We start from the raw sequence: 24,211 nt of genomic DNA, 5'->3' as shown, positions 1-24,211 counted from the left end.
GGGGGAGGAGAAACAAAAACAAATTTGTTCTTTGTGTGTTTCTGAAGCAAAATTTTTCCATTAACTACTGGTTTCTGTGAGCCGTATGCGGAATGCACGTTAAGCACTTTGGACACATTTGCCTATGCTTTGTTCTTATCATGGTAAGAAAGGGTTGCGGTGCCCTGACATCCTGCAGCCTTGTTCAATCCTTCCCTCCCTATACTAGACTGCTGACACTTCTCTCTGTGATACACCCCTGAAGATGCCAACCACAGATGGAACAAGATCCACCAGACCATGGCCACATCCACCAGAACAAGATCCACCAGACCATGGCCACACAGCCCAGAAAGCCCACAACAACCAGTGGAGTCCGACTGTGAAAACCTTCGACAATACACTGAGGGGTCTGTTGATGGCTGTCCTAGATAATACATCAGGCCCTCAAAGGTTTTACCCAGATACTCCAATATTATCCCTCCCAGCCCACCTCTCCACACTGTTGTACCTTCTCTTCACAGATTCCGGACAAATGTTTGGTTTTGCATTTGCGTTTCCCGGACGGCTTCTCTAGCACTTCCTGAATAGGAGGCGAGTCCGTGTGATCCAAGAGGAATCCGTTGCGGAAGTCCAGGTGCCCTTGAAGCGTTGGAGAAAGCCTGCTCCTCAGGCACAGCTCCGAGCCTTTGCTGGGGGTGGATCCCTTGTGCTTCCGGTACCTGAAGTCTGACAGATAAACCAGATGGAAGAGGGATTAAGAGCGCAGAGTATTGTGGGAACTGGAGACTGATTCCTTCAATGTGGCGGCCTAGCTCAAAACCACGGGCCCAAGAAAGAACCAAATATGCAAGTCAATGAGGGGAACAGAAAAAGAAGGGATTAAAAACAGCCTTCCTGTATCAGAGAAACCGATCTGCCTTCTGGAGCTCACTCAAAAACCCCTTGGAAGCATAGTTTGCTCTATTGAGGGGTGCCCCCAGGCCATTTTGGGAAGGGAAAAAGGCCCTTTCCTGCACCATAGTCCCAATCTGAACCAGTGCTCCGCCTTTTAGAATCAAATTCCATTCGACTGGTTCTGGAGGGTTTTCCAGGCTGTGTGGCCGTGGTCTGGTGGATTTTGTTCCTGACGTTTCGCCTGCATCTGTGGCTGGCATCTTCAGAGGTGTATCACAGAGAAAAGTCTGTTTCTCACTGTGTCTAAGTGAGAAGGGAAAGTTTAGTGTGGTATATTGTCCATGTCCCAGGGTGGGGAACCAATCCAGGGTGGGAACCAAACCAGGGTGGGGACATGGACAATATACCACACTAAACTTTCCCTTCTCACTTAGACACAGTGAGAAACAGACTTTTCTCTGTGATACACCTCTGAAGATGCCAGTCACAGATGCAGGCGAACCGTTAGGAACAAGATCTAACAGACCACGGCCACACAGCCCAGAAAACCCTCCAGAACCAGTTGAAACCGGCCGTGAAAGCCTTCGCCAATACATCAAATTCCATTCATCTGCAAGTCCCCCCTGGCAGTCATGTGTCAAACATAGCATCTTGTTTGGACCTCAGAAGTACAGTTCGGCAGTATCCTACCCTGGGAATACTGTGAGAGTTCACATTGTCCCATTCTGGCTGAAATATATGGATGAGACTATTGGAAAGGACTAGGAAGGTACCCTTGTGGAGCGCCACAGTTTTTCTCCCTCATCATCCCTTTACGTTCCCTCAGAAGCGCCTTGATATGGTTGCTCAGAAGAGGATTTTAACCAAGCGTAGCTTCTTCTGCCAGGGAGGAGCCATGAGAAAAAGAGAAGAATTCTCCCCTTCATAGGACAGGAGGCTTTCCCTAATTGCTTTGGGGTTCAGGTTGCCAACAGCCCAGGAAAAAAAAAGTCCCACTCCATTAACAGAAGTTTAATGTGCAGAAATGGGTCGTGGAAGCTCTTTAAGGCATGGGGAGATACAACCTCTCCTTAAACCTCAGCTTAAGCAGATGTTTTTCTCCAGACCTGATGGCGCCCCTACTTGGCTACTCTCTCACAGGACACATATGCAAGAGGATGCTACAGAGAGGCACTCAACAATTGTGCACTCGGGTCCCCCCCAAACTTCTACCAGGGCTCAGAAACCCCGCAGAGGGAAAAGGGAAGTGTTTGTTGCGCCCGCTTCACAGGTTCCCTCCCCCCTGACCGGCTTCCCTCTGCTCTCCACACCCCTGAAGCTTCCGGGGCCTTGGAGGCTGCTTGCAAAGTCTCTTTCCGCCAAGTCGAACACAGAAGCTGCGCAGGAGCAACCCGCCCCCTGGTGGCCGCTGGCTGCAGCTGGCACAACCAGAAGGCCCCGGCTCAGCACGCTCTGCGCCGCGACAGATGATTTAATCCTCGCCCGAGCCTGGCAGGGTTGGAGCAAAGGCCGCAAGTGAAGGCCGGCTTCGCTGCCACCGACTACAGGGTCCCTTTGGCAAGCCTGTGAGGGGCCTTGCTGCAAAATTAAGTGGCCTCTCAGCTTTCCAACATCTTTTCAGATAATTCGGGGGGGGGGGGGGGAGTATTTCTGAAAGGAGACAGGCTGCCGATCGCTGTTGCCACTCAGGTTAGGCTATGCCTTTAAATTGCAGGGAGGAGGCAGATACAGACAAAGCCTTATAACAGATGTCCTAGTTGTTGTTGTTGCCGTTACGGTTCTGCAATGGAATACGTTGCCGACAGAGCTTACGGAACTGGAGATTTTTTTAAAATGGAAGCTGGAGAGGCATCTGTCAGGGCTGGGTATCTGATTCCACAGTGCAAAAGCCCAGAATTGGGACTGGGTGCAGGAATCCAACTCAGCTTTCATTTCCCAGTAAGTTTCCAACCCAAATGAGCTTATTCGACGCCACACACCATGCGGGTGAAGCCTGGAACGAGAAAAGCCTCAGAAAGCCAGGAAAGGGTGTCACGAAGGCAGAGCAGGATTCCCAGTAGCTCCTTGCCCGGCCACCTGTTCCTCTTTCCCAGCTGGCAGCAGCGGAATAAATTATGCAAAGCAAGCCAATACATATATTTGCATAATTTATACTGGTTGTAAAATTCAGCTTTCCAAACTTTAAAAAAAAAAATACATGCACAAAATAGCCCTGCCCAAATAGTGTATTCTCCCTTCAAAAGACAATGGATTAAAAGGACGCCGTACGCCCCCTTCTGATACGTTCTCCTCAAAACGGTGTGTCTTCAACTTTTTAAAATTTGGGCCTTCTTTTAGGACTGGAATCTATAGAACAAACTGCAAGAAAGATGCCGGTTGCTTGCATGCAGAAGGACCTTGGGATGCTGATCCATTACCTATGCAACACTGGCTCCAAACATGGATTACTTCAGGGCATCTCAAATCCCTTCCCTAAAACCAGCCAGTCAGGTAAAGAGGTATGAACAGGAGCGGCAGCATCCAGCCGGAGGCCTCCCTGTACCCCCTTCTTTGCGGTTTCCAAAGGTAGCAGTTTGGGTCGCCGCAATTCTGATAAAGGGGAAGAAAAGCTTACCACAGGGAAGTCTTATCCTAGAACGGCCTCTTCCGATCCCTTCCACAGGGGTGGAGGGGTGGTTACTTTACAGCTTGGGGAGCAGAGCCTTACCCCATGGATACCCCGCCCCCCCTCAACAGCAAAGCCGTTTGGAGCAGTTTCCAAACCACAGTGCCTCTTCCTTCTTCTCTCTTGACCATTCCCATGCCTTATGTCCAGGGCCAGCAATCAAAATACAATGTGTGTCTGTCCTGTATGTGGACATCAAGTAACATCAGGATCAGACTTGAAATTAATGGCAATGGGAAAACCTAGCTGAAGGGGCGCTGCCTTGAACCAACCCCGCCCCCTTCCTCCACCTGCAGCCTTCCTGTTACCTGCTTTCGCTTTCCGCCGCTTGTGGCAACAGCTCGTGTGCTCTTCTTTCTCCCGCTCTATCAAGTACTCCCCTGTCTGATACTTCCGGCTTTTCAGCCGCCTCCTTTTCTTCCTCTTGACGTGGCCGCTCTCCTCCTCTGCTTCCTTGCAGTACCACAGCTGCCTGGTGGCCTCCACTTGCCACGGAAGCTCCCGAGTCTTGCTCGAATGAAGGCCGCCCCTTTCAGAACGAGACCTCTCTCTCTCGCGGTCTCGGCAGCCCGAGTGCGGGGAGAGCCGGTGAGACTTCCTTAGCCGGCGATGCTTCAGGGACAGCAGGTTCTCTTCCTCGACATTCTCCTCATCCTCTAACAGCAGTGGAACGATCTCGTGGCCGGCCCCGTCGCAATCCCCGAGCACGCTAGCGGAAGACCCCACGACACTTCCTGCAGGAAGAAGGAAAGAAAACGCTCTGTACAAATCAACGTTAAAGGCTACAACGGTAACCTTAGCCTGGGTACCACTTCCTTTTTGGGGGGTGGGATTATTTTTTTTAATTCAACCCCCCCATGTATATTTTACTAAACAATCAACAGAAAAAATGCAAAAGAGGCAAAAAAATCTCCCCCTTCTTTTATCTAGCCTGAGAAAGAACTCTGTGTTACTGTGAAGTCTGTATGCTCTAAAACAAGTCACTGTCTTGTTCTACATTTCTTAGGACATGGCACCCAGTGCTGCTACGAGGATGCTCTTGTACAGCCTGCTCACCTGTACAGTACTATTACCCACGTTCTCCAGCCTGACTGCAGCCAAACAGGCCTGCTCTCCTCAGATCTAAGTCCATTTGCTCAGCTACCCACCTGACTGGCTTCGTGTCCGGCTGCTCAGCACCACGGGGATGAAGTCCCGAAAATTGTTCTTTGCTTTCTTCTCAACAAAAGCTGGGAGGGGGAGAATAAGAAGAGACCTCTGAAAACTAATTGCTATCTGGAAAAAGACATGGTGACTGTCACCTGGCTAGCTATGTGGGAAGCTGCACCAACAGAATGTGTGAGGAAGAAGCAGAAGCCTGTGTGGTCTCAGCTGAAGAACCTGACATCGGGAACCGATTGTGCAATCAGCAAGCAGCTCCATGATTACTCCACGAGTCAGAAATTGCCCGTTTCTGCTGGCACATGAAGGAATCACGGCCGCATCACAGAAGCACCTTTATGGAGTGCAAACAGGAAAAATCTAAAGCTGATTTGTAGACTTTATCTAATGATCCTAAAACAGCATTAGATTTGAATAAAAACAAGAGATGAAGATGCCAACTACGCAAGTAAAGTGCCTTTTGGTTACCTATTTTTATCCTGCACTTCCTCCAAAGAGCTCAGGGAGGTATGCGTGCTTCTTCTCTCCTTCGTTCTATTCTCACAACAGCCCTCAGAGGGAGATTAGGCTGAGAAAGTGTGGCTGATTCAAGGCTGGGCAAGGATTCGAACCCAGCTCTCCCAATCCTAGTTAATGATGACCACAGCCAGCGGTCTCTGTTGCTTGATAGATCTCAGTGGCTTTGCCCTCTCTGATCAGAACACGTCAGGTCTGATTCTTACTGAACAACCGTCTAGAGTTCTGCACACTATTTTAAAATCAATCATCCTGCAAACAGATAGAACTAGAAACTTGGTTTTCTTAATTAAAGCTGAAATTTTAGAATGATGCCTTGGGTATCTCTAAAGGACCAGGCACTCTCCTCCTAATGCGCGCAGCCCTGACCTTTTAACATTACTCACTCTCAGTAGCAGGGGCCGTATTATTCCTCCCCACCCCTCGCTCCCACCCACAATGCAGGACCGACAATGCAGGACCATGGAGCTGGCAAACATGCAGGCAAAGGGGTCAGGGTAAGATGCTTCCACGGCTATAAAACATTTTGGGGGAGAGGACACTGCAGTAAGCCCAGATTTGGTTACTGTACCTTCTTCACAGCTGTGCCCCAGGTGCCCTGGCGACAGCTTCCGGCGCTTGCGCTTAACTCGGAGGCTGCTGCGTTCCTTTGTGGAGCCCAAGAGGCTCTCTCGCTTGATGTCACGGAGGTCGCCATGATGCTTCCGCCACTGGGGGCACAAAAGAGACAGGTCAATCAGGGGCGCGTACTCACTTTGCCAGGCTATCGATCTAGCCCACCCTGCCGGTCAAGTGTCAGATGGTACCAATTCAAACAGAACTGAGAGGCCAATCATAAGACCTAAATGCATGGGGCAATAGAGTGCCTCTGAACCTCTGCAGAGTGCTTTAACCTCATCGCTAAGTAATTGGACTAATTGGAGAGCACTGCCCTCAGGAAAGGAAAGATCTGAGTTCCAATATCTATTCCTTTGGAAATTAAGCATGGCAGCTATGGACTCAGTGCACGACTGCGGGCAACCCGCTCCTACCTATCTGTAAAATGGGAATGGAAGAGAGCTGGCCTAACAGAAATGCTGTGTGGTTGAACAAGAGATAGGCTACAAAGCAGTATGGGCTCTATTGGTAGAATCCACCTCTAATGTCCCCCCCCCCCTCACAGTTTGTGATCTAGCAAAGATAAAAGCAACCTGGCAAAGCTGGAAGAGTCTTTACTCGGATTTATATCCCGCCCTACCCCAGCCAAAGGGCCGCTTACACGTAGTCAACAAATCACATATACAATCAATACACGATACAATAATCAATACAGTCTATAAATAATACGTCGTACAACAAGCAACGTAAATAATTCAAATCAGAACAATAAATAGTTTACATTTACAAAACACACAAACTCGGGCACCTTTCCATTTTCTGTTTCCATCTTCAACAGTGCATACATTTATCCAAACAAAAGTATAAATAAATAAACCCGGAAATAATAAAATAAAGAGTTCCCACTAAAACCTTCCGGGGCTGCCCACCCACCCACTTCCCTGCTCCAAAATATGAGCCAAGTCAGACCCAAAATGAAAAGCAGGTGGCCCACCCTGCCCCCAAATGGGAAGCACCTATAGGTTGCTGCCCTTCAGTTGCTTCTCCTGCTTAAGGGCTTGCCCAGCCCTGCCTTCTCCAGGGGTTGCAAATGGGGGTGGGGGTGGGTCCAAGGCATGCAGAAATGCTTGTGGTAGCCTTCTCTGGAATCCCCGTGTTCCCCTGGCACCTGACCGCTTCAACGCCACATCAAACCACATAAGAACATAAGAACAAGCCAGCTGGCTCAGACCAGAGTCCATCTAGTTCAGCTCTCTGCTACTCGCAGTGGCCCACCAGGTGCCATTGGGAACTCACATGCAGGATGTGAAAACAATGGCCTTCTGCGGCTGTTGCTCCTGAGCACCTGGACCGTTAAGGCATTTGCAATCTCAAATCAAAGAGGATCAAGATTAGTAGCCATAAATCGACTTCTCCTCCATAAATCTGTCCAAGCCCCTTTTAAAGCTATCCAGGTGAGTGGCCATCACCACCTCCTGTGGCAGCATATTCCAAACACCAATCACACATTGCGTGAAGAAGTGTTTCCTTTTATTAGTCCTAATTCTTCCCCCCAGCATTTTCAATGAATGCCCCCTGGTTCTAGTGCTGTGAGAAAGAGAGAAAAACTTCTCTCTGTCAACATTTTCTACCCCATGCATAATTTTATAGACTTCAATCATATCCCCCCTCAGCCGTCTCCTCTCCAAACTAAAGAGTCCCAAATGCTGCAGCCTCTCCTCATAGGGAAGGTGCTCCAGTCCCTCAATCATCCTCGTTGCCCTTCTCTGCACTTTTTCTATCTCTTCGATATCCTTTTTGAGATGTGGCCACGACCCAGGTAATTTAAAATAAATAAAGAAATAAATACAAAGCGTCGATTGATATGGTTCTTTCCACCCCAGTTTTGTCAATTAATAAAAACCGATCCCAGGGAAAAGCTGGATCAAAAAGCCAATCAGATCACTGCAAATGGCCGTTACAATAATTGGACCCATCAGAGACGTGCTTGGCAGGAGTGCGATTCTTTACACGGTCTTCAGCGGGTGAGGCAGCGTGCCACAAAGTGTTCCCAGTTCTACCATAAACGAGGGAAGAATCTATCAATCCCACTGCCCGTGGTTTCCAAAGCACGACTGAGGAATGCTTTTTAGCCCACCGGTGAGCGCCTGGGAGCCCTGGACTGTAGACCCCCTTAAACTCCCATTTCCCTTCCACAATCCCTTAGCCCTGAACGTCGGCACCTGACGACGAACTAGTCCCCAATGAGGGTCCCCAATCCTCAGTCCGCTCTCTACCAATCACTTCCACCTGCCCTGTTTTCGATAAGGCGCCTGAGGCCACGCCTGCGTTCCTTACCTTGCGAGTGTGCGAATCCTGGCTGCCCGACTTGCACGAAGCTACGGCTTCCTCGCCATTTCGGCACTTCGGCCTCTTGTGTGCCGGCCGGTTCAGCTCATCGTGCGGCCTTTTGGACTTGCAGGGGAAGCCCCCCTCCACTTTGATGTGGGCCAGCGCCTTCAGCTTGGCCTTCGGAGGGTCTCTCGAGGCGTGCAGGCAGGCGGTGGAGACAAAGGGCATGTCGGGCTCCACCCGCTCCTTCTTCACACGGCTGAGGTCTACCTGGTGAAGGGCACGGGCAGGAATCTCTGGGTTCGAATGGTTCTGCGAAGGGTCGCGCCTCTGGGCCTTGCACTGGCTCTCCACGAGCGGCATCGACTCGGAGGACGTTCGCACGTTGGGCTGGCCCGCCAAGGGAAGGTCCCGGGCCAAATAGGTGGTTAAGACTTGATTTCTCGGCTTGTGGTCCCCAGGGCGCTTGAGGCCTTCCGGGGCAGCTTCCGGCTGGGGGGCGCTCTCGGCTGCGAAGTCAGTCTCTGGTCTGTCACAGCCGTGGCTTGGAGCGAGGGCTTTAGAGCTCTTGGGGTCTGCAGAAGAGGTCTGAAGAGATGCTGAGATGCACAAGGGGTTAGCCGCGTTGGGCAAGGCCGTCTTGCAACTCTTGCCCTGCGGGGGAGCTTCGAGGGCCTTCGGTGTTGCTGGGCCAGACTCTGCCGGCTGGGCGTTGGGGAATGCCGCCAACTCCCCTGCCCCAGCTGGCTTGGAAGGACCAACCTGACTGGGAGGGACTTGTCCGGTGGCTGTTGAGATGCCGATAGAAAGCAGAGGGGTTTGGTGATAGGGCGACCACCCCACCGGCAGAAGCTGGGGACTGGCCGCCTTGCCGTTCACCGAGCATCGAGGGTAAATGTTGCTCTGGCCGGGATTCCAAAGCGAGAGCTCCTTGGTGGAGCGCGCCGGGGGCCCTGGAACGCCTCTGCCATGAATGACCTGCCGTGGAGGCTCCGCCTGCCCATCCGCACTGGCAGTGCCCCCCTTCTTCCCAGAAGGGGTCGCAGTATTTCGAGGCTCCCCCTGGTCGACAATGGAAATGGGCTCCTGCTTGGGAAGATGGCGGGAGTCCCTGCTGGGACCGACGCTGGGGTCTTTGCCCAGCAGCACAGAAGCAGGCACCGGGGTGGCCACCCCTACGTAGGTGCCTGGAATGGTGCTGATGAGCGTGGTCGGGTTCTTCACCCAGGGGCCCTGCTCCCCGTTGCGCAGGAACTCCGGGAAGATGACGAAGGGCGAGGCAGAGCCCGGAGCCCCCACAGCCTGAGCGACCCGCTGCGACTTGGAGAGGACAGTGGTGAGCAGCGCCTTGCCACTGGTGTGCACCGGGGTCAGCACGGGCATGGGGGGGGTCTTGCGCTGGCTCGGGGGAGGCAGCTTCTGGCGGTTGGACTTGGAGGAGAGGTCCAGAGGCATCTCGCTACATTCAGGGGAGGCGATCATCTCGCGTTCCAGCTGCGGAGGCGATTTCAACGGGGAGATGGAGGCCAGGACCCCCGGCGCAAGCTGCTCTGGGACCGCGGGGGCCCTGGCCAGCACGCTGGGGCCTGACAAGGGGATGGCGCTCCCGCACGATGCCACCAAGGCAGGAGTGCTGGGTGGGAGGTCCGCGTTGTCAGAGGGAGGGGACGGGCCAGTGGACGTGGAGGTGTTGCTCTCTCCCGAGGAGGGAGGGCAGCTGAGCTGGGCCGCATCCACAGGCGTCACTTTGGAATCGGCGGCCAAAGGTCTGGCCACAGAGAAGGCATACGAGTACGAATGCAACTCGGAAGGGGCGAGGAGCCCTGGCAGACAGTGGTCTTGCCGGAAGGGGGGTAAGACGGGCAGTGTGAGCGTGGACGAGACCCCAAGCGGGCTCGGAAGCGCAGCCACGCAGCTGGGGGGCGGAAGGTAAACGAGGGGCTGGCTGGGTGCCAAGACCGCTCCCGGCTGGAAGGAGAGGGTCATTTTTTGCATAGCAGCCGTCTGAGATGTCGGGAAACAGACGCTTTTCAAAGTGAAGGTGGCCGGGGTGGGGGCCGGGGTGGTGCAGCTGGCAGTGGTGTTGGTCACAGCTGCTCCGGTAGGCAGGGTGCTCTTTTCCCTGCCAGCGTGCTCGCCCTCTGGAGCCCTGGGGCAGGTGGACAGGATGTCAGCCTCCTTCTTCGCAGAGGGCCAGGAACAGTCCGGACTGCTGGTCTCCGGTTTGATGGGCTCCGCCTCCCCGGCATCCCCTTGGCTGGCATCACCGCCCTTCAAGGACTTCCCAGCGCAGTCCGGTTCATGGGGCTGATCCTCAGGCTTGGGCCCGAGCTTTTCCTCCACGACGCCCTCTGCCTCAAACCCCAGGGCACTGCTGCCACTACTCGAGATTGCTGTGAGCTCCACCTGTGGCAACAGGGCGAAAGGAAGAGGGCAATATTTAGAGCTGTTTAGGTCGGACTGCAGCCTGAGAGACAGAAGCTGACTGGGGGAGTTTGGACTGATCCCACACTCTCCGCCTAACCTAGCTCACAGAAAAGCTGTTGTGAAGTTAAAAAGGAAAGGGTGAAGAACGATGCTGTAAAGTTGTTTTGAGCCCCTGGTTGGGAAGAAAGGAGGAAATACATTTTTAAAGGAACACCTGTGCTTTTTTTCTAGCAATCCTAACAACCTTCACATAAAGAAGGTGGATATATGATTTTCTCATATTGACAGCAGTGAGAAGTAAACAATAAGATGGGGTAGGAATGCGGAACTTGTATAAAGTCCCCTTGTGAATCCCTAACAGGCTCTAGGTCTGAACTCCCCTCTTCCAAGTCTACAGCCCCGTCTCTTAGTTGCTATGCTACGCTAGGTTCGAGAGAAGAAAACAAAATAATTCATAAAAATCTTTCCATGCTAGATTGAACTCACCTTCCTGTTTTCCATGGTGACTCTCAAGAATGCATCTTGGAAGCACGCAAGTAAAAATATCAAGGCATTCTCTCTTGCATGTTCACAGCACCTAGCATTCAGATACATTGCCTCTGACCATGGAAGTTCCATTTAGCTATCATGGCCAATAGATGCTGAACAGGTCTATCTTTCAAGAATTTGCTACAGCCTTTTTAAATGCTATCTGCCTTTTAAAATACTATCTTGAAGACTGGTTAATTTACACATTGATTTGCACAGATGTTCCTTGACTGCAAGGCAGCTGGAAAATTTGGCATCCAAACCTTCCGTACCTTTTCACCTGCCAGGATGAAGGCTTCTTTCCTATACTAGCTCTTCCTGCCATGCCCCAGCAAATGCCAAATGCCCCCTCACCTTGGAAAAGTTGCTGCCAACGCAGAACTCCGGGGACCCCAGATGCTGGGAGCTGCTGGTGTTAGATACTTCATCAGAAAGTGGAGCTCTCCTGTTGTGGATATAAAAGAAACCGGGTGAAATCCAGTCACGCAGATCCTATCTATGCACATCAGACCTGGAATGGGAAGTGCCAAACAAACAGAAGTTCTCTTCTACTAGATATCTGTCACTAGTAGACATAAAGACTTTATTGAATGGATTCACCCCATAGGTACGGCTCATTGCCTACAGTGCTCTAGAGCACAGGTGTCAAACTCACGCCCCTCCAGATGTTATGGACTACAGTCCCCATCATCCCCTGCCAGCATGATGCTGGCAGGGAATGATGGGAACTGTAGTCCATAACATCAGGAGGGCCACGAGTTTGACACCTATGCTCTAGAGGGTATGCAACCTGGCCTCCTTCTTTCAACTCCTAGGGTGCACCACAAACTAAAACCAGTACACTGGACCTTCTCTGGGACCTTTTGCTTCTCATCTACATCTGCTGCACCAAGTCCCCAAATCATGCGGTGACTCCTTTGAGTTCGGGCGCCTGAGACCCTCAGAGAGCTGCCAGCATCCTAAGCAAGTACGTGGTGTAGTGGTTAAGAGCAGGTGGATTCTAATCTGGAGAACCAGGATTGATTCCCCACTTCTCCACCTGAGCAGCAGAGGCTTATCTAGTGAACCAGATGTGTTCCCACACTCCTACATTCCCGCTGGGTGACCTTAGGCTAGTCACAATTCTTCGGAACTCTCAGCCTCACTTATTTCCTATGGTGTGTGTTGTGGGGAGAGGAAGGGAAAGCTTGTAAGCCATCTTGAGTCTCCTTATAGGAGAGAAAGGTGAGATATAAATCCAAACTCTTCTTCTCCTTCTTCAAACGACACAGAGCTGCATGGGCCACTGGTCTGCCTCAGTGGAGTGTGAGCGACCTGTAGTTGCGTGAACCTCAGCTTGGGGAGGCAGAAATGCCTCTCAAATTCAAAGAGCTGACAAACTGTCCAGGTTCAGACCAGGCATTCTACATTTTTCAGATTTCAAATCCAAGGGGCCCTGGTCTGGGAGCCCCTGAAGATATGAGCATTACTGAAACGAAGCAGGTACGGTCCCCATCAATCCCTCGCATGGCCGACCTCCAGGAACTCCACAGAACAGTGCAATACATGTCTAAGAAATTGTCTTTTAAAAAAAACTCAATTCTGAGATTTGGATTAGGAAACGTCCACAGTTCAACGTTAAAACTGGATTTTGAGTAACGTTTTAAAAACACACAATAGTTTCTCAAGTGCCCTTTCCATGCATTGTTATGGCAAATGCTAGCTTGCCAATTTTAATACTTTGCCATAACTTCGCCCCCCAGACCCTGACAGGGTCTGTCAACAAGGATGATTGTGAAAGAGAAGACAATTTGAATGGGAAAATATCAATTTAAACTTGAAAATTGCCTCTGCCAAATTCCTTCAAATTAACATACTGTAAAAATAAGACTTTTGGGGGGTACAAACTGAAAAATTCTCCTTGTCTTATCGTGTCAGCTTTAGAAGAGAGAGAGTAAGAGTAAGAGTTTTGGATTTATATCCCCCATTTCTCTCCTGCAGGAGACTCAAAGGGGCTTACAATCTCCTTGCCCTTCCCCCCTCACAACAAGCACCCTGTGAGGTAGGTGGGGCTGAGAGAGCTCAGAAGAACTGTGACTAGCCCAAGGTCACCCAGCTGGCGTGTGTGGGAGTGCACAGGCTAATCTGAATTCCCTAGATAAGCCTCCACAGCTCAGGCGGCAGAGCTGGGAATCAAACCCGGTTCCTCCAGATTAGATACATGAGCTCTTAACCTCCTACGCCACTGCTGCTCCTCCAAGGGATCCCATGGCCTTTCTCCCCAACACACTCAGCCTGGGGCCGCTCACGTGCACCTCACCTCTCTTCGTTGAGTCCGCACATGCGAATCCGCTCGGCGCTGGTCCAGTTATGCACCCCGCTGTAAAGAGGTGCCGCAGAGATCATGGCAGCCGCTCAGCGCCGACCAGACTCAGTCCTGCCAGGGGCTCCGCCTGTCAAACCAATACAAAGCATTAGGGCAGCATGAGCCGCGCACGGTTGTTTTGATCATAGGAAGCTACTTTATAGCGAATCGAATCAATAGTTCATCCAGCCCTGGTTTTTCCCCCTGCTCTGACCAGCAGTCTTTCGTGCGAGGGGGTTTCCTGGCCCTTCTATCAGAGATCCCTTGACTGGGAATTCTGGGGACGCAACCCGGAGCCTTCTGCGTGCAGAGCATGCATTTGGCCACTGAGCCACATTTTCCTCTGCAGGCTACCAAGAGGTAACTGGGACAGATCCAGTGCAAACAAGGAAGGAAATGGTGGTGGTAGGGATATCCACGTCTAGTTAAGGCAGGGCACTACTACGCACAAAGGGTGGGGGTGGAGGTGGGGTGGGGTGAAACAGCTCCGTCTGAAAAGGAACGTCAAGAGACAGAGGCAAAGTTGGGAGGTTCCTGCCCCCATCTGGATGGGAAAGACTCTGGCTGAATGATTCCTGCTTCTGTTTTTTCCTAAAGCAGCCATCATCGATCAGGAAAGGATTCCAAAGACAGCACTGCGAGCCAAGTTGCTGGTTTGGGTCTGATAAGGCGAAGGATATACTCGAGCAAAGCGGTGCGAGAGGTCCTCTGATGTTCACAAAGAGTCATTAACACTGGGACAAAAATCCGAAGGAAGGAGGAAGGCAGCAGAAGCGAGGAGCGGGGTATCCGAGCCAAGTGCGAGCAGCAGAGCCCACCAGCCCCGTGCGGTGCATCATGAGTCCAAGACATTCAAGGTGATACAACTCAGGTCCTAAGGGGCTCGGGGGCTAGGGGAGGGAGAGAAGACCGAGTCAGGCAGAGAGGACCAGTTGCTTACAAAAGCAAGCACCCCCCAGCCTTGCAGAGGGAGGTTTGTGGGATCCGGGGAGGAGAAAAATAAAACAGCAGAGTCCTGTGCTAAATAGAGGGGCTGTCAGAGGAGAAGTGGAGCGCAGATGGGGCTGAATCCCTGTGGACCCAAATGAAAGATGCCAGAAGCAGAGGCCGAGGGCTGCAGGAGCCTCGCCTTTGCTGAACGAGACAGAGAGGAGAGACTGGTCAGCGGCAGAGGCGAAAAAGAGAAGATACAGCCACAGAAATGGACATTGTTAAATGTGTTTCTTTTTTTCCCAGGGAGGGATGTGGGACGTTAGCCAGACAGAAGCATTCCCAGGGAACAGGGGGAGGGGGAAAAAAGGGAGAGGGAGAGAGGCAAAGGATCCCTGCCAATCGGGAGAACGGGACCCAGGGATTCAAAGTGGGGGAAGAGAGAGGCGAGGAGAAAGAGAAACACACACCCCAAATTGGGGCAGTGCAAGAGAACAAGTTCCCCAGGAAACTACGGGGAGTTTCCTTCTGGACGGGCAGCGAAGGGGGAGGCGCCAAGAGCAGAGAGAATTCCACAAAGGAATTTGCCGGAGCCCCGGCCCACCCGACCGGCAGCTGTCCTCGCCACCGTCCGGGCGCTGCAAGAGGCAACCAGGAGGGCAGGAAACGGCTCGCGGGAGAGGCAGGTAGCTCCACCAGCCCGAGACTGGAAGCCAGCCACGTCTATCGCACGGCCCACAAGAGTTCCTGTCAGCCATGCGGCTTGGCAAGCCCAGCCAGAAGCTCGACAGGAAGGTCTCCAGCGCGTCTGATCCCTGAAACAAGAGCCATGAGGATGTGCCTGGGGACAGAGAGGACGGGCACACGAGGGGAACGGGGAAGGGGGGGGAGCGCGGGTCCGCGGAGCAAGAGTCGCACCCTTGTTTTCTAGAGGAAACAACCCTGACAAACACGAGGGGGGAGGAGCCACTCTAGACAGTCCAGATGAAAAATGTACCGGCCCTTCTATTATTTCCTGCACCTCAAGCCTCCCGTGACAACAGCAGTGTAAGGCGAAAGTCTCGCGCACAACCGCTCGGGGTTCCCATTGGTTTGAAGTAGCTTGTTCAGAAGGAAGTGGACCCAGGGGTGGCATCCTGAAACAGCAAGTTCTCTAACTGCAGAATCACCCCAATTCCATCAACACCTGAGCAAGGGATCTCTTCACTCGGGAGTCGCATGCAGCCCCAGCGGGAAGGGAGAGAAGACGGCCAACTCCCCCTTATTCTTTGCTCCCTGCTGCAGAAGAAGCCAATTGCAGCACTTCAAGATAACCTTCGTAGGCGTTAACGGGGCCTAACCTCTTCTGGCCGCAAACCTGGCAGCACCGGCATCAAGCTCTCCGGTTCTGTCCCTCCACAGAGTTGTTCAAGAAGTCATCCATGCTCCATCAGCCAGAGAGTGACCTGGAATTTGGCGGTTTGTTTTGGACCCCGAAATTCAAGGGGGGACACTGGCAAAATGGATGGGGACTTAGCCAGAGGATGAAATGGGTACTTCGCTTAAACGTTTGGGAGCTATGCGGTGCTATGCAAGCTGGCTCTAATTGGGGCGGGACAGCTAAGAGGGAGAATCCACCCCCCCTTTCTAAAGACGGGGTTGTACCACGTTTCCCCGAAAATAAGACATCCCCTGAGAATAAGACGTAGTAGAGGTTTCGCTGAAGTGCTAAACATAAAGCATCCCCCAAAAGTAAGATGTAGCAAAGTTTTTGTTTGGAAGCATGCCTGTCGAACAGAACACCAGAGCTGTGGACTGGAAAAATAAGACATCCCCTGAAAATAAGACATAGCGCATCTTGGGGAGCAAAAATTAATATAAGACACTGTCTTATATTTGGGGAAACACGGTATGCACCATCACAACAAAAGATGGAATATTCGGCATGAGAACAGGGCTGCAGAGACAACTGAAAGGAAACAGTCCCAACACAGAGTCTGGAGAAACACCTTGTCTGAATCTTTCTGCAGACTTCCATGTATGTGCCAAGGTCCAAAAGCCCAGAGGTTTGTGATGAGAGTGCAGACCTTTACAAAGGGTTTCCACACAAATACTCAGTTTTCCTCTTGCAAGTGGACCAGAGTCAGGGCACAGCACTGCGCGCTGTTGCGTGACTACCTGAAGTGATGGCATGGGCACTATCCAATAGGCATCATTCGATATCTGCACAACCACATTCCAGACAGGGCTCCCAACAGCATCGCTGCCAATTGCATCATGCAGAAGAGAACCAATCACACCTGCCCAGTTTGAGCTTTCTCCCAGAGCTCTCATACAGGTAAAATGGGACAGTCTTCATGTATGCCACTGTGAAGTTCTTGAAAAAGGAGGCTAGGACACAAACATGATCCACTGGGGTTGGGGGTTCGAAATTCTTCCCACCCACAAAATCTTTAACTCCCAAGATTCTTGTGAGCTCTCTGAGGGTTCAGCAGGCCAATTTCACTTCTGCCTCACCCATCTGACTCTAACAATTCCCATAATTCCATGATTTTCAATCATATTCTGTTCTCATGAAGCTCTTGATAGGTGTCTTTTAGTTTGGCTGATTTCCAAATCCATATTTTTCTGCACACCTGGTAAGGGCCGGCAGTATGGAGATACCTCAACCTTGTATGTAACTGGCCTAGTTCAGCCGTTTTTGTAATCTGCACAGGGCCCTGGCAATTTCCTATTAGGCATCATGGTAAGGAGACCCCTACCTTTAGACCAGATACCTTAGGTAGGAGCAAAGTGAGAAGAACTCACATCCACCTGAACAATTATTCCACTCATAACTGCTCTTAGTATAATCTTTTGTCTGTACCCAAATAACAAAATCTGGGTTCTAATACTTAGAAGAAGAAGAAAACAATGATGATTTTGGATTTATACCCCACCTTTCTCTCCTGTAAGGAGCCTCAAGGTGGCTTACAAGCTCCTTTCCCCTCCTCTCCCCACAACAGACACCTTGTGAGGTAGGTGGGGCTGAGACAGCTCCAAAAAACTGTGACTACCCCAAGGATACCCAGCAGGAATGTAGGAGTGCAGAAACACATCTGGTTCACCAGATAAGCCTCCGCCACTCAGGTGGAGGAGTGGGGAATGAAACCCGGTTCTCCAGATTAGAATCCACCTGCTCTTAACCACTACACTACACTGGCTCTCTTAAGAATCTATCATTTGAGAATTCGAAACAGAACGCATAAAGCTATCGGTGCCCCCCTAAGTTAGAAATTTCTGATTTCAGCCCATCACAAGAACACATGGCAGACAAACTTCAGTGAACCTTCCTATCTTCCTCCCCAGAAGTCATGAAGGGGATTCTCTGCTGATGGGTCTAGACAGACTCTGAAGGGTGCAGGCAGGTGGAGGGAACTACGAACACATGAAAGGGGATAGGGGGGAGCTAGATGGAGAAGTCTGGAGCTAGTGGGCAGAAGGGGAGTAATAAAAGGACCGGGTCCCCTTGTCTACAGAGGCCGGGAAGGTTTTACCCAGGAGACAGGGATTTGAGAGACAAGGAAAGAACAAAGTAGATGGGGTTTGTGCTAGGGAAGCCCCAAGAAAGAGGAAAAGCACCAACCGACACAGTTTATTGAGGTCTCTGCACATTCAGAAAAGTGGGGTTTAGTCTGAGCCTTCAAGAAAGGGCAGGACATAGAAATTTGAGCCGTAAATTGTCGATCACGTGCCAGGGTGACTGCACCCTTTGATGCAATTTAGCAAACCAGTTGATCTTATTGTCTCCCCGCCTGGCTCCTCCCCCTGCACCCCTCCAACTTTCAAACAACCGTCGCCTCCAAAGCTGGAGCTTCCCAGCCACAGCATACAGCGACTGGAGCTCTCACCAGCTGTCCCTTTTGGAGGACGTATATTCTCCTGTGCCACAAGCAAGGGGATTTTGCAGAGCACATGACGTGACAGCTTTGCTACTGACTCCGAGGGTACGAGATGCCTCGCCTGGGCTGCAATCCTGCCTTACGAGTTCATCCGAAGACCAGAGAAGTTGACTCAGCAAGCCAAGCCCCAAGCGGATGGATGCCTGCTGGCCCAAAAGGCAGACGGAAGGACTGGCGCTAGACGGAAGACCAGCACTAAAACTCCGTAGCATTTATTTAGCACTTTAGAGCACGTCACAGATTACTGCGCTAATCCCCACAAACAACCCTGGAATGTAGGTCAGAACCTCTCATGGCAGCTGGCGAGGGAGACAGACCGAGAGATGGTGCTTTACCTGAGTCCACCTAGTAAGGGCATGGTGGAGGCAGGATTTGAACTCTAGACTTTTACGTTTACAACTCAGTCTGCAAGCGACCGCACGGGTCCCTCAGAACAGACTCCTGGGGTGCAAAAGCTGATGTCTAGGGTCCACTGCTACACTTTCACCCACGCTCAGACCAAAATTAAAATATTATTTGAAAAAAGGGGTGAAACTTTACTGGTGGTGGAAAGTGTTGTCAAGTCCCAGCCAAACAGAGGCAGTTTGCCATTGCCTGCCTCTCCACAGCAACCCTAGACTTCTTTGGTGGTCTCCCATCCAAGGGCTGACCTGCTTAGCAACTGAGATATGACAAGATTGCGCTAGCCTGCACCATCCAGTCCGGGCTTTCAAAACTCTAACCCAAATAATCTTTTTAAAATTCAGCAGTAGTAACAGATTCTGAATGAAGCAGTGGCTTCCACCCCCCAAAAAAGTTTAAATTAAAATCTGTTTTGGCAAGGAAAAGGCCGAAAGGAAACAAGCCACATCAACAATTAAAAACCAGACGAGTTACCAGCTGTTTACTGTCGAAGGCTTTAACAGCCAGACTCAAACTTATTAGGTGGGAGCTCTGAAGTTGTGTATTGTGGTCTCAGGGATTTTGTTCTTTATCGTTTTGCCTGCATCTGTGGCTGGCATCTTCAGAGGTGTGTCACTGAGAGAAGTGTGTGACACACTTCCTTCTGTGATACACCTCTGAAGATGCCAGCCACAGATGCAGGCAAAACGTTAGGAACAGGATCTACCAGACCACGGCCACACAGCCCGGAAAACCCACCAGAACCAGTTACCAGAAGTTTCTTGAAGGTTTTCAAGTTTCCAGGTTTGCCACTGGGATGAAGAAAGAGGCTTCTTTCCAGACTACCATCTTTCGACTCTGACTTTGATGGTCACTTTGCATGCAAACAAACAGCTTCCCAAACCACCTTGTGTAGGGCAGCCGTGACTTCCAAACCACGTGCGAAATCACCAGCCACACCAAAAGACAAACACCCACCCCATCAGGAGTACGCTCAGCTTGTCAATCCAGAAAACAAAACATGATCCCAAAAGTTTAGCAACACAAAAATGCCGAAATTATCCTACTGAGCTGTTTAGGAATGCTTTAGGAAACAGCAAGTTCAGAGGCGGCAGGTAGCCACTCTGGTCCAAAGAGAAAGCCATCACAAAACGGGGTGAAAGTAGCTGAAACGTCTTGCCAGCACCATCTCTCCCCCAGAGCTCAGAGCTGAAGGTGGGGGTATCATTTTGGCCACTTTCTTACCAGTTTACTTACACCTCTGTGCAACACCTTTTGTTAAGGCCGGCCAAAACAACACACAATAGCATGCCATCTTTTTTGTGGTCCCAAATTCTTTATCAGGCCAAAAGTTTTAAAATAAGAAAAAGGGGGGGGGGGAGAGGATTGCTGTCCCATCCCATCGTCTTTTGTCTGCAGCCCCAAGTGGGATGCCACACAGGCGTGAACAGAGGAAGGGCTCAGCGTGGCACAGGGCCTCCGAACATGTACAGAATACTGCTCTTCTGATGCTAAACAGTCACAGACCGAGGCCAACACAACAACCAAGAGGGCCGAGGAAGCAGTCGGCTCCTGGACTTCTTTTGGGAGACCACCGCACAGGGTCAACACACAAACAGCAAATTTGATCTATAAATAATTCCAGCAACCCCTCCCAACCAGCGTGGAGGGCGGTGTGGGTTTAGCATCCAGGCCTCAGGGGGAGGTCCCCTTCTGAATCCAGCCCTCCTACCCTACTGTCTAATGTGGTCAGTACCTACATCACAAACTGCCCCCCTCCCCAATTCCTGCCCAGAAGATCTCTGCCCGAACACCTGCTTTCCCCCGCTTTTCCGGGTGCACGACCAGGACAATGCGCGCTCCAAGCGTGCGGAGACAATAACCCATCCTTGCCGGAGAAGCTAGGCTGTCTCACAAAGTTTGCAGCGGTCTCCCCCTCCCCAGCAAAGCCTGGCAGCAGCGGGCACAGCGAGGTTTTCCCGTTTGCTCACTGCAGCCTGGCAGGGAAGCCTCACCGTGGAAACCTGTCGCAGCTGCAGATTAGCATCACGTTTTGGGCTTTTTAAAAAGGAGAAGAAAAAGAGCCAGGCAGCCTACAAAAGGCTGGGAAACCCTCTGCCAGAGACCCCTTTGAAGAAGAAGGGAGGCGCCCCCCCCCCCCACCTCCCTGCCCAAAGCCAGGATTGTCCTGGCGATGATGACGCGATGCCTGCAGCACATCCCCCATCCCCATTTGAGCTTCAAAAAAGTCCCATCCCTCCCATTCCCCCTCCTGCCACCGCCAGGCTCCGGTTTTCTTGGCAGGGTGAAACTACACGACAGTAAACATGCGAACGCTCTCTCCTCTGGGCGGCTGCCATTTGTGGGGCCAATCCGGAGGTGGAGGTGACGGGCACTGGGGTGGGGGGCTGGAGGGCCAGCAGCCTTTCACCTGGGCAGGGCAAAGCAGCCGCGTTCCCATGCCAAGCCCCAAGCCCCCCTCTCTCTCCCCGCCACCCATTCCCCTCCAGCTCCGAAAAGCCATCCCAGCCCCTCTCCATTTTTCTGTGCTGTGCAACCCACCCAGTCATCCGGTTTTTAAAGGGCAGGCCAATCTCATACAGCCTTCGGAGCGGAGCCAAGAGGCACCCAGGAGGGCATCTCTGCTCGACCCCCCCCCCCCCGCACCCTCCCCAGTACTGCGAAAGTTGCCCCCAAAAGATAGCCACCCTCGCCCCCCACCTCCCGGCTCCGGGGAATTGCGTGTGGAGATCTGGCCTTCTCGGGGGTCCGGGCTCTCTGGCCGTTCCGCTTCCAGCCAGTGGCCCATCTCCATCCTCCGGCCGTCTAACCTTTGGTGCCTCCCGGAGCTGGCTCACCTCTGCAGCTGTGCCGCGTTTGCTCTCCTCCCTGCCCCCGCACGACGATCTGGGCTGCTGGCCCGTCCCCTCGGGACCGTCGCGGGCATTGCATGGCCCTCGCCTCCGGGGGGAAGGAAGGGGAAGGGAAAGAGGCCGCCCACAGCCCCGAAGCCTCCTCGGAGGAAGCGGACGGGACCGGCGCCGCCTGCGCCCTTCTCTGAACGGCTCGCAGCCGACGGCGCCTCCTCACCGTCCAATTGACGCGCGCCCACGCCGCAGGCGGAGTCCGGTCCGCGGGGAGGGCTCCGGGAGGAGCGGGAGCCCCGACGACGCCTGACCCGGATTCGGGAAGGACGGGGCGGCCGTTTGTGTGCAGGCTTCCCCGGGGCAAAGGAGGAGGCTGGCGTCCTCGCCGTGCCACGCAAAGCCCAGCGCGACCCTTTCGTCGGCGAAGGCCGCGGCGGAGGGGACTCTCCCGGGGGCCGTCGCCTCCTGTCCGCCCCGTCGATGGGAGGAAACACGCCAGCAAGGAGGGGGGAGGGAACCAGGCGGGGAAGGAAAGCAGGAGTCGCGCCCGTCGAGGGGGGGCTTTGGCAGCAGGGTAGGACGGGAAAGTCTCTCCCCCTGCCGGACGCCAGAGGTTGCCCTCCCCGTCGGGGATCCCCGCGGGCCAGACGGCCGCTGCAGGCGCCCGGCCCTCCTGTCACCGTCCTTGTCCTGGACGGGACCTCCGCGGGGGGGTGGGGAAGAGGGCCGCGGTCCGAGGCCCGCTCCCTGTTTCCATGGAAACCCCCCTCCCACGCCGGCCCCCCTCCCCCCCCCCGATGGCGCCGGAGGGGGGAGCGGGCCCCGGAAAGGGGAGAGCGAATCTACGCACCTGCTCCCGGGGCGGGCCCCCTCCCGGGGAGAAAGACCGTCCGAGCGGCGGGGGGCGAGCCCCAGAGCGGCCAGGCCGGCGGAGACGGAGCGCCAGGGCCGGTCAGCGAGCCCCGCCGAGCGGCAGCGGCGACGACGGCGGCGGCACTGGCAGCGGCAGCCCGAGTGTGAAGACGAGAGCGAGCCGCGGCCACCGCCGCCGACTGCTGGCTTGCCGCCGCGGGGCCTGCCGGGAACTGTAGTCGGGCCGCCCTCCGGGGCCCCACGCCCGTCCCATCCGGGCCTTGCCCGACGGACTACACTTCCCAGGCTGCACCGGGCCTGGCCCTGCCCATATGGGGAGGGGAGGGGGGCTCCCAGCCAGCCGAGTCCGGAGAAGCGATCGGAGGGAGGGAGGGGGGGGGGGGAAGAGATGAGAGGGGGAGGGGCTTTGCGCCCTGCCCGAGGAGGGGGAGGGGCCGGGCGAGGGCGGGGGGCAAGGGCGGCGACCGTCCTCCACCCGAGGGGCGGGAGGGGGAGAGATAAGGAGGGGTGGGGAGAGCGAGGAGGAGGCAGCTGCTGCCCGGAGGCTGGGCACCCCCCTTGCCCGCGGCGGCTCGTTTACACGCACAGCACAGCCCTCGGGTGGGCACCGCTCTCCGAGAGGCTCCGTAGCCCTCCCCATCGATGAGGTCACGGGGACCGTGCAAGAAAGGCCGGGGGGGGGGCGACTGCGGGGGTAGGGGGAGCGCACTAAGCCCACAGGATGTGTGTGTCTTATTTGGGAACGAGTGGAGGAGGGGGGGGGTCTCCCGCTGCTGAATCCGGCCCCTTCCCCAGAGGCGGCGGGGGACGAAGACACGAGGGCTGCGAGAAAGTGGGGCGCAGGGAACCCGCGTGGGCTCTCAGGCGCCGGGGAGGAAATTCCGGAGGCGTCGGTGGAGGAGAGGGCTCCGAGGTGCGCGCTCCTCCCGGGTCAGCCCGCGAAGGACGAGGGCGGCCGAGCGCGCTGCTCCCGACGACTTTGGGGAGGGCAGCAGGGAAGGGACGGCGACCCGCGGAGCGGCCGCGCCGGCGGTACCTGGCGCAGCCCGGATTGCAGCGCGGGGTGGTGGTGGCCTCGGGTCCCGCACCTGCGGCCGGGGTGGGGGGGCGCCCCCTCGGGGCCGTGGCGTAGTGCGGCGTCCGAGCCTCCCCGCCGCCTTCCTCTCTCTCGCTCTCGCTCTCTCCCGCTCCCTGGGCGGCGCAAGCCGTGATCAGCACCGGCGCGCCCCGGGGAGCGGCCGGCCTGCCTGCCTGCCTCCTTCCGTCGCCCGCTCGGCTCTCGGGGATGCGGCCGGAGGGAGGCGCCCCAGCCCGGCGGCGACTCGGCTGCTGCGGGGCTCGACCCCTCCGCCACCTACCTCACCGGCGGCCGCGCTCCCTCCGCCTCCTGGCCGCCGTCCGGGCTCGCCCGCAGAAGTTGCCGGAGCCTCCTCGCAGGCCGCGCTCGCCGGCCAGGCCTGCCGCCAGTCCCCCCTCGCGGCGGCGGCAGCAGCGCCAGCCCAGGGCCCCCGCCACGCCGCCTGCGCCGCCCTGCTCAGGCCGGCCCCCCTGTGGGCCGTCTCGGCGAGCAGCGCGCCCGGCTTCCCTTCCCCTGGGCCCGGCTGCCCAAGGCCCTCCCCTCGGCCGGCCGGGACCCTCCTCTCCCCACCCCCAGGCAGCCCCTTGCCCCCCGCTCGCTGCCCTGACCTGGCGCCGGCCGTCTAGGACTGGGGGCGCTCGGCCCGGGCCCCTCTCCTCCTGGTCCGCCCGAGTGACAGGTCTCCCCCGGCCCCCTCCGCAGACCTCTCCCCAATAT

At 54.4% G+C, this 24,211-nt stretch overlaps 1 protein-coding gene across 3 annotated transcripts in view; it reads right to left on the bottom strand.

Moving 5' to 3' along the window:
- The window catches only part of BCORL1 (BCL6 corepressor like 1), a 33,790-nt gene extending 9,772 nt beyond the window's left edge, over positions 1–24,018 (bottom strand). The window contains exons 1-8 of one of the 3 annotated variants that reach the window (XM_048514558.1): positions 23,775–24,018; positions 13,401–13,533; positions 11,456–11,546; positions 8,153–10,552; positions 5,790–5,928; positions 4,690–4,770; positions 3,850–4,275; positions 473–708 (exon numbers count right to left, since the gene is read on the bottom strand). In XM_048514558.1, the coding sequence (XP_048370515.1) occupies positions 473–708; positions 3,850–4,275; positions 4,690–4,770; positions 5,790–5,928; positions 8,153–10,552; positions 11,456–11,546; positions 13,401–13,486 (3,459 nt within the window). In that variant the 5' untranslated portion in view covers positions 13,487–13,533; positions 23,775–24,018. Of the gene's footprint in view, positions 1–472; positions 709–3,849; positions 4,276–4,689; positions 4,771–5,789; positions 5,929–8,152; positions 10,553–11,455; positions 11,547–13,400; positions 13,534–22,393; positions 22,563–23,774 lie in introns of those variants that run through there. The other 2 variants (XM_048514560.1, XM_048514559.1) reach the window with 2 other exon arrangements.
- Between the last annotated feature and the right edge of the window lie 193 nt (positions 24,019–24,211).

Source organism: Sphaerodactylus townsendi, linkage group LG13, assembly GCF_021028975.2.
Source record: "Sphaerodactylus townsendi isolate TG3544 linkage group LG13, MPM_Stown_v2.3, whole genome shotgun sequence".
NCBI classification, from domain to species: Eukaryota; Metazoa; Chordata; class Lepidosauria; order Squamata; family Sphaerodactylidae; genus Sphaerodactylus; species Sphaerodactylus townsendi.
This window is presented reverse-complemented; position numbering and strand designations above follow the sequence as displayed.